This window comes from Phallusia mammillata, chromosome 6, assembly GCF_965637545.1.
Source record: "Phallusia mammillata chromosome 6, kaPhaMamm4.hap1.1, whole genome shotgun sequence".
NCBI classification, from domain to species: Eukaryota; Metazoa; Chordata; class Ascidiacea; order Phlebobranchia; family Ascidiidae; genus Phallusia; species Phallusia mammillata.
This window is the reverse complement of record NC_137257.1, coordinates 10,182,928-10,196,780: the sequence shown is the minus strand read 5'-3', so window position 1 is coordinate 10,196,780 and position 13,853 is coordinate 10,182,928. Positions and strand designations below refer to the sequence as shown.

At 36.0% G+C, this 13,853-nt stretch overlaps 1 protein-coding gene and 1 pseudogene across 1 annotated transcript; both read left to right on the top strand.

Moving 5' to 3' along the window:
• The first annotated feature begins 4,667 nt into the window (after window positions 1–4,667).
• On the top strand, window positions 4,668–7,239 carry LOC145231974 (uncharacterized). The gene is made up of 6 exons (XM_080096448.1): window positions 4,668–4,820; window positions 5,477–5,803; window positions 5,864–5,922; window positions 6,450–6,585; window positions 6,770–6,900; window positions 7,081–7,239. The coding sequence occupies exons 1-4, from the start codon at window positions 4,749–4,751 to the stop codon at window positions 6,484–6,486; spliced, it is 495 nt and encodes a 164-aa protein (XP_079952574.1). The 5' UTR covers window positions 4,668–4,748; the 3' UTR covers window positions 6,487–6,585; window positions 6,770–6,900; window positions 7,081–7,239.
• Window positions 7,240–10,322: 3,083 nt separating this feature from the next.
• LOC145231969 (uncharacterized) lies at window positions 10,323–13,342 on the top strand (annotated as a pseudogene).
• The last annotated feature ends 511 nt before the right edge of the window (window positions 13,343–13,853 follow it).

Below are 13,853 nucleotides of genomic sequence, written 5' to 3'. Positions count from 1 at the left end.
AAGATTGCAAAATGTGGTTAGAAATGCAATTAATTAGGAAATTTACTCGGTTCATTGACAAATTTTTGACAATTTACAGTCCAGAAATGCAACTTTACAAACTGGTAGGAAATGGTCAATGCAAGCAAAGGGAATATCATTTTTAATAAAATATGCAGCAATCGCCAGTTCACTCTTGACTGTTTGATGATCATAATCTGTTTTCTTTTTCATAAAATTAGTAATGTCTACAGTATATTTAGAGTTTTTATGTTTAACGAGCATTGATTTATTTGCATTTTTAAGTGTAACGATTGCTTTCCCTGTATACTTATCTAGAAAGAATTAGGGTCTAGAAAAGAGAGAAAATAAAAGACATGATAAAATGGCCTAAACACTGCAGCTACCCGAAAAACTTTTCTCGTTAAAATAGTTCTTACATATATTATTTCATCAATAAGACTCTAAACCCAAGAATTGCTATAATTTTCAAAATAAAACCCAAGAACCCAAGACGTCAAGTAAAAACCCAAGATCTTGGGGCAAAACCCAAGCTTTGGCAGCCCTGATCTGTTTGTGTTTCCACCTAATCAAAAGGAAAGAACATATGTTTTGCTCGTAACTTTAACTAACCGCAAGGTTTAGAAAAGAGGTTGGTGTTGTATAGTATGTTTCACCAGCCCCCTAAATTATTAAGTAACTCTTAGTTTACCATGTGTTTTGTCAATCCTCATCTATATTAAACGCGATTATTTTACAAAATGTGCTTCTAAAATTCGATTTTGAACAAAAAAATGATATTAAAGATCATTTAATAACATACACGTTATAGCAAAAGCTTCGAATCTAAAACATGCAAAATTAGAATTAATTAATAAGTGTTAGTAAAGATAAACATAAATTCATAACTGAGATCAGTCCTCACGGCACACTCATGTATAAATCACAGTACTCTAGGCCCATTGAAGGCACCATACCGAATAAACCGGTCGCCAAGCGTTTACCACCATATGGCAAGGCGGAGTCTATGGTGGTAAATGCTTGGTGACCGGCTGATTTGTCATGGTACCTTCAATGAACCTTGCGTACTGTGATTTTAAAGTGTTAGTACTGCGTTTATTGTACTTGGTTTTAACCTGACGACAAAATATAATACCATTTGAGTCCCGAATCCAACATCTGCAGTAGTAACTGTCAGCAGAAAAATGATTAGAATTCGTGCAAAAATGCCTGTCTGGTATAAACTATTTATTCCAGGGCTGCGTTCTAAAGTATTAGACGGAAATTGAAAGTCTTTCCTGGTACGTTGTTCAGCTGTGGCATTTGCAAACATTCCGTTTTGCCTTGATAAAATCTTCAGTACACAATGGAAGTCCTTACCACAATATCGTTATGAATACGTGAGACGTCCCTCTGTGTGCTGACAACTAATGATTCCAAATCGCAATTCTGAGGGCAAATCTGGCGATGTTGTAATTTCCGTCACGAACTGTCAATTATATTGTTTTGTAATTTCTTTGCTTCTTTTGTTGCAACTGCTGTTGTATAGCGTGTTCCTTTTTTGATACATTCGTGTGTTTCATTGCCTGAACAAATGTCTTTTTTAGAAACAATCTAAAGATAACTTACGTGCGATTAATTTTATTTATACACGTGAAAAGTTTTAGAACATTTAATAATTGTTCTCCTGCGTGAATGTTACCGAATATTCGGCAGTTTTGCCGAAAAAATTCAACCAAATCAAAAAAAGACCGAATCAACCAAAGGCGAATTCGCAAGCTACCCGTTTGATATGAAAACATATGCGTTTCTACCGCGCGAAAAGTTGTGTTACACAGCAGCACAGTTGCGTTTCATTATCGCTTTAGCATTGGGGGTCCGTCAAACGCTATTTTCTTATCTATTTTATGTTTGAATCTGGACTTCGGCTTGCAACTCGGTAACAACGGGCTTTTTGTCAAATTATATGTTACTTAGTGAGATATCAAACCACACTGACAGTTTATCAACAAATAGCGTTTCAGTCACATACGACTTGTTACCTTCTTTTGACAAAAACTTGACGGACAACAGACAAATGCATTATTAATGGAACAAATAATGGATATTTCGTGAGGGAAATGCATTCAGTTTGCCACAAAATTAAGTGGTCACAAGACGTGCAGTCAGAATTGCAGCATTTCTTGATTATTGTTTCACAGAGAAGCGTTGCACACATTTAGCCTATTTGCTAATCAAAACTGAAGAATGTACGAAAACGCCGGAACCGAGCACGGGTCAGGTTCCATTGGTAAGGTTTTGTTGCAAAACAAAAAGCTATATTGACTTTGAATTTTCATTTGTTAGATTCTAAAAGCGAATACGGAAAGCATACTTCACACCAGTCAGCCATCTTTGTACATCTGTTAATAATTTTACTGCTTATTATATTGTTTTTGTCCGTATTTTTTTTCTTTTTTCTGTCTAACGCTGGTTTGTGAGACACGTTTGGTCAAGAAAGAGTGCTTTAAATTTATTCAAATTTACAGAGATGTTAGATAATCCAAATTTGATCCTCCTAAAGTTTGAACCCGATTGACCCAGTAGTTTGCCCATAGGTCCCCAAAACGTAATTTTTTTAAAACGGCTGTACTGTCTAAAGTACATCATTTAGGAGTTATATGCTTCGTTGTTTGGTGCAATGTAAGGTAAGACTTTGCTACCTTAAAAAAATGTACCCATTTTCACCCCTAAACCCCAAAATATTCGTTTCTGTCTAACGCTGGTTGGTTAAACGCATTTAGTCAAGAAAGAGTGCTTTAAATTTATTCAAATTTGCACAGATGTTAGTTATTAATCCAAATTTGATCCTTCTAAAGTTTGACCCCGAACGACCCAGCGGTTCACCCACAGGCCCCCAAAACGATTTTTTTAAAAACGGCTGTACTGACTAAAGTACATAATCTGAGAGTTTCATGCTTTGTTGATTGGTGCAATGTAAGATATTCTAAAGAATTTTGTAACTTTTTATTGGATTTACCAATTTTCACCCTTTAAACCCAGAAAAAAATAAGTTAATCGGCCAAATAGTTACTTTTACAGTCCATAATATTTGTACACTGTCAGTCAGATAGAAGTCTCAAATCTCAAGGGAGTAATTTATTAGTTTACGATTAAGGCGGGTGAATGCAGAGCGGGAGGGCTAAAATGGAAGTATATTAGAAAACCACCTTTCTAGTTGTTCTTGCGGTTGCCATCAACGTTGGTTTCGGAATCAGAATGGTATTTTAATACGTTTTTATGTTTTGACCAAAAAGTACAAGACTGCAAAAATTGTGTGTACTGTTAAAAAATGAACACAAAATTGTTGTAACCAAAAATACAGTATAACAATACAGTTGAAACAGATTATTTAAGGAACTTATCTTTTGTAACATACGAATATTTGGAATAGGTCAGGTGTAAAACTGTGTTTCAAATCTTCCTTATTCACCATTAGATGAAAAGACAAAGAGAAGAAGGAAAGTCTACCTCAAGTGTTAAAGGTGTATGTTGTAAAGTAATTGGACTGTGGTTCAGTTCAGTAATGCTGTCTGTGAGCAGCATATTTTATAATCAATCAGATCATTGTTTAGAAAAATATCAACAAATTGATTTCGGCTCTTGCCCCAGCCAAATATTTAAAGATTGCAAAGACGCCTTGAGACAAGGCTACAACATCTCAGACCTTATCACTATTAAACCCAATGCATACACTTCGTCCTTTCATGTATTGTTTGTTAGTTTGCTTGCACGGTTATTTGGTAATCTTTTTTGTTTTTAGGTATATTGTGACATGTCGTCTGATGGGGGTGGTCGGACGTTGGTGGCTTCAATTCACAACGAAGATATAGCTAGTGAATGTGAGACAGTAGACATGTGGTCATGGGTCGTTGTCGCCTGGTTGGTTTGTTTATATCAGGGGTTCCCAACCTTTTTACGATCTCGTACCACTTGGACGCTCTGTACTGCTACGCGTACCACTTCTTGCAGAACAACTAATTTGATCGAATCATATTGTATTCAGAAGAAGAATATTGGCCTACTAAAATAACACTAAAGCACCACAACGAAATTTAATGATATTTTTGTTTACTGTCCACCAATTGGTCGATGCGAGGTGTAAACTGGCAGCGCATCAAAAGTCATTTCCGTGCGCACCTATAGTCGGTTTCAAATTTTTGACTTGATGATCATCGTGACGGAAAATACCTGCTCACATTCCTATGCATTACTACGAAGCATAAACTACCTCTTCATACCGTTATTGAACATTTTATCCTGATCTATTTTAGCTTACAACACTAGCATTATTCAACGCTATTTGTAGCTTAAGCTATAAAATAGTAGATGATATCTATCAAGGGCAATCATTTGACATATAATTAATGCCCACTGTCTCACAGCATTCTACGGCGTTTCAAAGCAACTGTGCTTCTTGTTGACAATTGACATAACCTGTATTTTGAAGATCGTAATGATACGAAACAACAGGAATAGTTACGTAACAATAAGAAGAACCTTGGAGATTTTTTTGAAAAACAAAACCAGATAAACAAAATATAAAGTTGTAAATTCAGGTTTACGTGAAAAAAGCGGAAGCTACTCGCGTACCACCTGAAAAGCCTTCGCGTACCACTAGTGGTACGCGTACCACAGGTTGGGAACCCCTGGTTTATATAATTCGTTTTGTGTAATTGGACTAACTATTTGTTGTGATCAATATTGCAGAATTCGACAATTGGTTCAACATGAAAACGTTTGGCACACTTGAACAAGCAACTAGTGGAGATTACAAAAGCAAAGCATTGTATGCTCTAAATGTAAGTTCAACAAAAAATTACCATGACGCGCCAGGCCCATTAAAAGCGTCACATCGATTTAAACCGGTCGCCCAAAAATTCCCATATGACAAGGAACATATAAAAAAAACTAGCCTGCGGTGGGATTTGAACCAACAGTACGAATATTGCCGGGAGTCGCTTTACCAACTGAGCTACACATGCTCAATAGTGAAACCACTGAAAGTGGAATCACAAGCACTGTTACTGGCCTTGTATGCTGCTCATGTCAGCATCCTAGTATATGAACGCCAGTTCGACCAGTGATCTGCTAAGATAAGTACAATCATACTGGGATCAATCCCGAAGCTTACCAGCGAACACACCATACTTATTCACAAATCATTGTACTTAAGGCCTATTGAAGTCGAGTGCCGAAAAGAAGAAGGTCGTTGGTTCGAATCCCACAGCAGGCTAGTTATTTTAGTCTGTGCCTTGCTATGCGTAAGACATCAGCTCGATTCGGTATTACGCCTTCATAAAGCCTGGGGTACCATGATTTAAAGATGAGAATTGCATGATCTCAGGTCTGCATCGACGATTCAGGGCTGATCCCGGTATAAATGTATTTATCTTAGTTATGCATAAGATCGATTTGGTTTGCATTCGATTACAACTAATCCATACACCTTTCCCAGGCTTCAGACTTGATGATATGGCATGTGCCAAATTATCTTGCATTACCTACAATTTCGAGTGGTGCATTTTTCAAATATCACACAACAAACGGATTTCTTCAGAAATATGGATCGAATCTTCCAACTTTCTTTACGCAATACTTTCCATTGTCCCGTATTAGCACTAAATGTCCGGACAGCTTTTCTACCTATCTTGAAAGTGAATGCCCTCTTAATTCATACATATTTGGAAAAATGGCCGACTGTGTGCAGGAATATAACTGGGACTGGCTTTGGCAAGGTCCAGGTGACAAGAATTATCCGCCCCCAGTTTATGGATTCGATAAGGTAAGTTAATTTGAAAAAAGTGACACTGTTTACAACCGTTAACAATCTTGTCGTTTACAGATGACCTTTCAGTTAAATGCGCTAAAACCTATAAATATAAACAAGACGGGAAATTACAGGTTGGTTATTAAATCTACTTAAGTTTGTGTTAACTTGTGGATAAATGATATATGTGTTGTTTTGATTTAATCCAAACAATTTTTCGTTTATGTACTTGCCACTATTTTTGTAGCGTTCCGGGTTTCAACTCGATCTTAGCTGTATTACAAAAAACAAAAAAAAGTCGCCAGCACTATGGTTTGGGTTCCTTTGCAACATAACCCTGTTGATATTAAAATGTTGATATTAATGGGTTTACAGTAAATTGGTGTTTTTCTTTGGGGTTTTTAGGGGTTAGGTAATAAACATTTTTCCACCAATTCTTTATGAGATAGAAGCTCTACAAGAGTTTTTGGTCTGCCCGACCATTTAGATGTGTAAATAAGATTTTTATTTCTAGGTTTTATCACTTAAAAAGACCTGTTATTGAGCGATTATTACCGGAAAACGGTTGTCACACTTTACGTCAAAATAAATTAACAAATAATAATAAGGCAATAATTAGTATACGCAGAAGTTATGTGCTTAATCTTTGATTTTGTTTCAGATTGCTTGGGAAAGGCGTCCCAAGTCCGCTATACTAAGTACATATTAAAAAATTATCGTGACAATTAGGCTATAACGCAAGTTTTGGAGCTCTGTGCGGTAATTGCCACGTTCTCTTTACCGTCACCAATTCCATCGTAAGTACATATTTGATCTGAATTTAAATATGTCGCTATTTTATGATAAATTGTTACTGAATTCCCGTGATGTTTGGCAGCCTGCCTCACAGCAAACTGATGCTAGTTTGACTCAGCTGAACGAATTTAATGGTGCCAACCGATAGAAAATCAAGTTTTTGCATATCCCTTTTATGTCCAACAGAAATGGGGAAGGATATCTTCTTCCAATTCCCAATCAGCAAAGTTTTACCAAAACAATGAGCAAGGAATCGTTGAAGTTCAAATCACCAACACGACTAAGGCAACGTTGATTGGCTATATGATACTTCAACGGTAATTTTACATTTTGTATATTAGTCATTTTCGATAATGAAAAAAATATTCCAGAACATATGTTCAGTCTTTAGACTTAGATGATTGGGTTCGTGCTCAGCAGTTTATACCGACGTGCTTTGGTAAGACGTGTATTACTATTAAAACTGTTAAAGAGTAGCTTTAAACATTATTCCTCAGAACACCCTTTCATAAATCGATACAAGGCCCCACCTAGTTTGTCTGTTCCGGTTAAGTTTACGAAAGGAAAAATGGATTACAATCAATCAGAAGTTACTCCTGGATTCAGTGAGTTCAGAAAGTATGGCCAATACGAATATCCGTTTCCGATGTGTCCCGGAATAAGGTAATTTCAGTGACAGAAATGTTAATAAGTGTGAAAAATGTAAATACTTTCTACATTTAACATGTTGTAAGTTAAAACTAAAAAGTAAACTACGACGCTGAAAAACGAGTCTGCTTAGGTTGAAAAACAATACAGATCCTACCATTGTATTGGCGGAGTGACAACGACAAGATGGTTTATACCTCCAATGGGCTGTCGTGATTTTTCTGGTTTGTCTTATTTTTGTTTTGATTGTCGCGAAATAAATTAAAAAAACAAGTACACTAAAGATAGCAATATTTTTGCGTCTATATATCGCGATGCATTATGAGAAAACAAGCTCTGACAGTTTTGTTAGTAACATGTAGCTTCATTTATTTTCGGATTCGATTGCGTAACATTTTTGTTCCAAAAACCAAAAATTAGTTTTCGTAACCTAAAGGGTTCATCCGCAGTCGCTTTTGCTTCCTAATGAACCAATATACAAATTTCGCATCAAAATGTTTAAAGCTGGTGCATATTTAAAAATTTTATTCAGATAATATAAGCTTATTAAGTAACTCAATACCTCAATACCTTTTCATTACAAATTTTTGGTATTGTGTTTTTACAGCTTGGAGCCTACTTCCAGCTCACCAAGTAAAGCGCGCTAACTCCACCACAGGAGAAGATGTCACCGATTTGACTTCCACTCTTCTGTTGTTTTATCGCTAAATATTAATATAAAGTGAGTAAGTCTGACAAAATGTTAGGAGTATAATATTTTTTAACGTGTGCTTTTTGTGGCAAAAGCAGGAAACTTTTTATGAAGGTAGTTATACTCATTGCAACTGAAATGCGCTTTAAAAACCATTCCATCAAAATAATGTTCAGTTAAAAATTGTTACTGCCAAAATATTGAGGAAAATCGTTGAGAAAATAGATTTCTTACTTTTCATTTATCTACGCTGAAATGTATTAATTTTTATGATTGTGTCCTTGTTATCTTTAGATGTCCCGAAGCATTCAACCATCAGGCAAGGTTAAATAACAATCATACACAACAAATTACTTTGCACCCAGGTGCACATAAAACAGTTGTTATTATCAGCTCGAGCATTCTAGCAAGTAAAACGAGCTAATTTGGTAAACAACTATTGCAAAGTTTGCACAAAGTATGACGTAATCGCTACATATCTAAATACAAGCATCAACAAAATTTCGTCGTGTTGTAACCGCACTATTTTCTACGATTCAGTTTTCAAAATTTTCAGCTTATTTTTCCATGCGTGACGTTTGCCTTTTTCTTTCGCACACGTGTTTTGTTGGCTTTTGTATTTGATGATTCGCGTTTAAAATAAACTGAAGCTAAACTGCCTGCATTTAACTGTTCAGAATATTTTTGCTTTGCACCATTTGTGGCAAAAGTTAAGTAGCTTAATCAGTAATTAAAGACTGGAAAATAATGGTAAAAACCATGTTGGAGATAAAGATTGTCAAACAGAACTTTTTAAAACAGATTTCATTTCCGACATTTTATAAATTGTACCGATCATCAAGTAAAACTAATGCAAGAGAACATTCATAAAAAGTGTTTCAAAACTATTCGCGTGTATGAATAAAAATCAACCTTAAATAAGTCATTTTTTCGTCTGGGATTGAAACACACGAATTAGTCAAAAAAGAAACGCGCTACACAAATGAAGATCAGTGCCGGATTAACCATTAGGCAAAATAGGCACGTGCCTACAGGCCAGTCAAAAATCCAGGCCACTTTAAAATCAGTAGAAATTTAGTTATGTTTTCAAAATAAATATTTTTATCTTAATAGTATTTATCTTAATAGCTTTTTTTTATTCGAAGGCACCCCCAAATTGGGACATGGCCAAGTTTTTGCACGGTACCCTGTGTTATAGTTGCAACAACGATCTTTGTGATAATGATTTGGCATCACTGATAAATCTAATTTTTTAGTTGGCAACCCTGATTTTTCGGGCCAGGCCAGCAGACCCTTAATCCGGCACTGATGCAGATGCAACAAAGCAACAAAAGAAGCGAACGAATCACAAAATAATCTAATTGACAGCTCGTGACGGAAATTACGCCATCGCCAGATTTGCCCTCAGACTTGCGGTTTGGAACGACTGGTTGTTGCACAGTGGGACGTCTTACGTACATATAACGCTTTTCTGGTTAATAGTTTTTGTTACTGAAGTTTTATTCAAATAAAAAGGAATGTTTGCAAATGCCACAGCTGAACAACGTGCAGGTTAGATTGGTGAGATTTGGTGTGAAACAAGCCCTCAGAAATAATTCGAATTTCTGTCCACAACTTTTAGATCGCGACCTGGGAAAGAATAGTTCAGACGAGTCAGGCATTTTTGCACAAATTCTGATCATTCTTTTGCTGACAGTTATTGTGGTTGCTATCAGCGTTGGATTCGGGACCCAAATGGTATTTTGTTTTGCCATCAGGTTTGAATTATCAAAATCATTTTTAATTACATTTATTGCGTAACCAACGATTATATTATATTGCAAATACAGTGTCTTTCTAGAAGTCAAAATCTTTTCTAGAAGCACATTTTGAGAAAAATTGCGTTAAATAGATCAGGATTGACAAAACGCATGGTTCGACTGAAAGTTTTTTCACAACTCACGATGCTGGTGACAAATTACGAACTGTACAACATCAACCTCTTTTCTAAACCCTTAGTTAGTTAAGGTTACGTGCGAAACTTATATGTTCTCTGCTTTTGATTAGGTGGAAACAAGAACAGATAAAGAAGGGTCTATGCCAACTGCTGAAGGTATATGGTCTATGTTTTAGACTTTGGGATGTTTAGCATATTTGAAGTTAACCTAAGTAACGTGATCTGTAGGTGCTGTGTAAGCATAAACCTTAAACCCCGATTTATTTTAAAGTTTTTCAGCCGATTAAGTCCGGCTCTTGCACAAAACCAACATTTAAAGACTGCAACGACGCTTTAAGTCAAGGATACAACATCTCAGGGCTACTGACCATTAAACCTGATGGCAACACATCGTCGTTTCAGGTACGTTCGTTCGTTAAATTGTTCGTTCGTTCATACTTCACTGTTTTCAGGTATATTGCGACATGTCTTCTGATAGTGGTGGTGGCTGGACGTTGGTGGCTTCAATCCACGAAGACAATATATGGAGCTGCGGTCCTGGAGATATGTGGTCGATAACCCCGTCAGGTTCCGGCGGGTTTTCAAAATGGTTTCATATTGTGTGTTCGAAATAGTAACTTATTAGTGTACAATATTGCAGCATTTGAGAACTGGTTTAATCTGAAATCGTTTGGACAACTAGAATACGTAACTGGACAAGATTACAAAAGCAAAGCCTTGTATGCTCTCAATGTGAGTACAATAAAAATATTTTATTTCTAACTAAATTTGCTTGTTTCTCACAAATTATCCTCAAAAATGTCGTCAACTGTGTGTTTGTGTAATGATTACCAACATTTTGGCTCCTAACAAATTGCAACTAATTAAATCGGTTTCATAGGCTTCAGACATGATGATATGGCACGTGCCAAATGATGTGAGCTTACCAGCAATTTCAAGTGGAGCATTCTTTAAATATCACACAACAAACGGCTTTCTTCAAAAATATGGATCGAATCTGCGCAGTTTGTTTACGCAGTACTTTCCCTTGACCCGGCTTGGCCCTCAAAGTCCGTTTTCCGGGCATCCTGTTGGTGAATGCTCCCTTGATTCAAACATATTTGGAAAAATGCTGCAATGTGTGGATAAGAATAACTGGTACAACTTGTGGCCTGGCCCAAAATCGTTTTTAAGCCGTTCGTTCGATCCAGTTCCAATTGTTGAAGTCGATGAAGTGAGTTTATTTTGTTGCCAAAACGTGATGCTAAAAATTAAGCTTAACCTTATGCAGATGACCATTCGATTTAACGAGCAAACGACCCTGTATATAAACAAGAAAGGAAATTACAGGTTGGTCATTATCCCTATTTTTTGTTTAGTTATATATGATTAAGTTATGTAAGGAGAGTTCTTCACATAAAGTTTAACTATCTTTGAAAAGAGGGGAATTATGTATCATTATGTGAAACTATCATTGACAAGACGGGAACCTGTATCATTATGTGTCTCTTTGATCAACTCGAAACAAATTGTCGTTTTTGAAGGTAACGTAAATTAATTTTCCTTTAGCGTTCCTGGTTTTAAGTCAGTTTCAGCGGCAACGCAAATTAATCCATCGGGGTCCGCATTTACTCTGATTTGGATTTCGTTGCCACATATTGATGTTGATGTTAAGGTAAGTTTCTTAAGAACGAACTCTGTTAGGCGAATTTGATTTTGCTCACTTGGCAAGCTGTATTTTTCGCGCAAGCTATTTAGTTGCTTTCGTCGTGACATCACGTTATCTGCTGCAAGGCAAAGGCGAAAAAAATTAAAAAACGTGTTACCATAGCTGGCGGTGTTTTAAAACATTTGTATCTGTTTGTTGTTTGTATGATTAGAATTACAATTTGTGTACAATCATCTGAAGCAGCACTACTTTGGACCATAGATGGGGTAAAAGCGGTTCAAACTAAATATTTTAAACAATAAACTATAATCGTACCTTTTTGATAAAGTCGAATCAACATGGTGAAGCTTGACCTTAGATTTCAATACAGGTCAATTGGGGTTCGTTTGGCAAGAACGAAGAGTTTGTTCACAGTTCATTCTATCACGATGACCACGACATACGATTTGGAGCTCAGTGTGGTGGCCCATATTGCAAAGTTCTCTTCACACTCACCAATTCCGTAAAGAATTATTGAGTATTTATTTTTGTATGACCTTATTTTTTATTACTTCTTTTTCCCCAATCTCACTTTTGTTACTTTTGTCTTGTGACCTACACAAAAAAAACTAAGCTGTGCTCGTTCCTAGTTTGATCAGGCTAACATATATTGCAGCAGAGCAAGACAGAATCAAGTTCAAGATTGCGAATCAAGTTTTTGTACACTACTTGTTTCATAGAACTTGGGACCTAGATTCTCGTCGAACTTGCAAACAATGATGTTTAACCAAAAGGACAACCAAACAACTGTTGCGGCTCAAATAAAGAACATGAATGGGGCAACGCTTATAGGATATGTAACGTTTCACCGGTATGTATTTTTCATTGAATTGCCAGTCTTTCTGGTTAGGAAATTAAAATTTAATGAATAGAATATTCGCAAACTCCGAGACCGAACCCCGTGACAGTGCTGATTGGATTCGTGTTCTTGAATATCTGCCCAGTTGCTTTGGTGAGTAAACATAGCAAGTATATCAGTAACAAGGATGTAATGGCGTTTAAACCTTGTCGCTCAGATAAAGCCCTAATAGAAAGACACAAAGATGTTCCAAGTTTGTCTGTTCCCGTCAAGTTTTTTAAAGGATACATGAATTACAACCAATCTGATGTTACTCCTGGATTTATTGAGTTCAGAAAATATGGGAGTGTCGAATATCCGTATCCAATTTGTCCCGGAGTAAGGTAAAATTTAATTGGAGAAATAACTTACTACTGTATGTCAGATATCATAATGTAATGATGATAATCACAGTTTTATCACTTTAGGTTGGAAAACGATGCGGATCCTTCCTTGTTTTGCATTGGCGGAATATCAAGTGGATCATCACTTTCATCAAAAGGCTGCGGTGATTTTCCTGGTATGTCGTGGTTACTTTCAATTGCTGAACAGTTTAATTACTAACTGTGGATAAGACTTGTCATAATATTTGTTTGATTGTTTCGTCCAAATTAAATTCGGGAACAAACAAAACGAGGGATTAATATTCACCAACGAGGATTTAATATTCAACAATACTGCACTTACCTCATACTTCCTCGACTTGCAAATATCGCCAATAGAGTTCTAAAAGCAGTCTTAGTGCATTTTTAGACTTGGTTTGTCTTTATTCAAATATATTTAACTTAGGCAATTCAACACTTAAATACTTCTTTATAAGTTGATTTAGAAAAAATACGAAATATATTGTTTCCACAGCTTGGCCCTGGCTTGCAGCCCACAAAGAAAGGCGGGCAAACTCCACTACAAAATATGACGTTACTGATTTGACTTCGACGCTTCTGTTATTTTATCGTTAAATTAAACTCTTATACCGATTGTTTTTAGCTGTTTTTTTTTTTTTTCATGATGTAAATTTGTAGATTGAATTGATGTATTTTGCCAAAAACGAAAATGCGTACATTTTATTTGTTTCAAATGTGGTCAAGTGACCAAAATATGTCAAACAAATCTATGTAAGCCCAAGTGGTGAGGTTTAAACTTTGATTTTGATGCTGGTTGCTTGGAGATCGGATGATTTACCAAGTCTTATTTTGTTATAAATTTAGTATAACTAAATTTTCTGCAGGATATTTTACATTACGACTTCAGTGCAATGTACTTTACCGCGACATATCGCTTAATACTTTTGTCGCCAATCGATCAGTATTAAAGTCACAATTATTTTAACCATTGTCGAAATCATGTTTATTATAATTTTCATACTTTTAGATATTTGTGATAGAGAAGCAACAGCGTTGAATAGCAATTTCTCGAAAAAAGGTTTCCAAAAAAACGAATATATATCTGTTGTACGTATATAATGTCGTA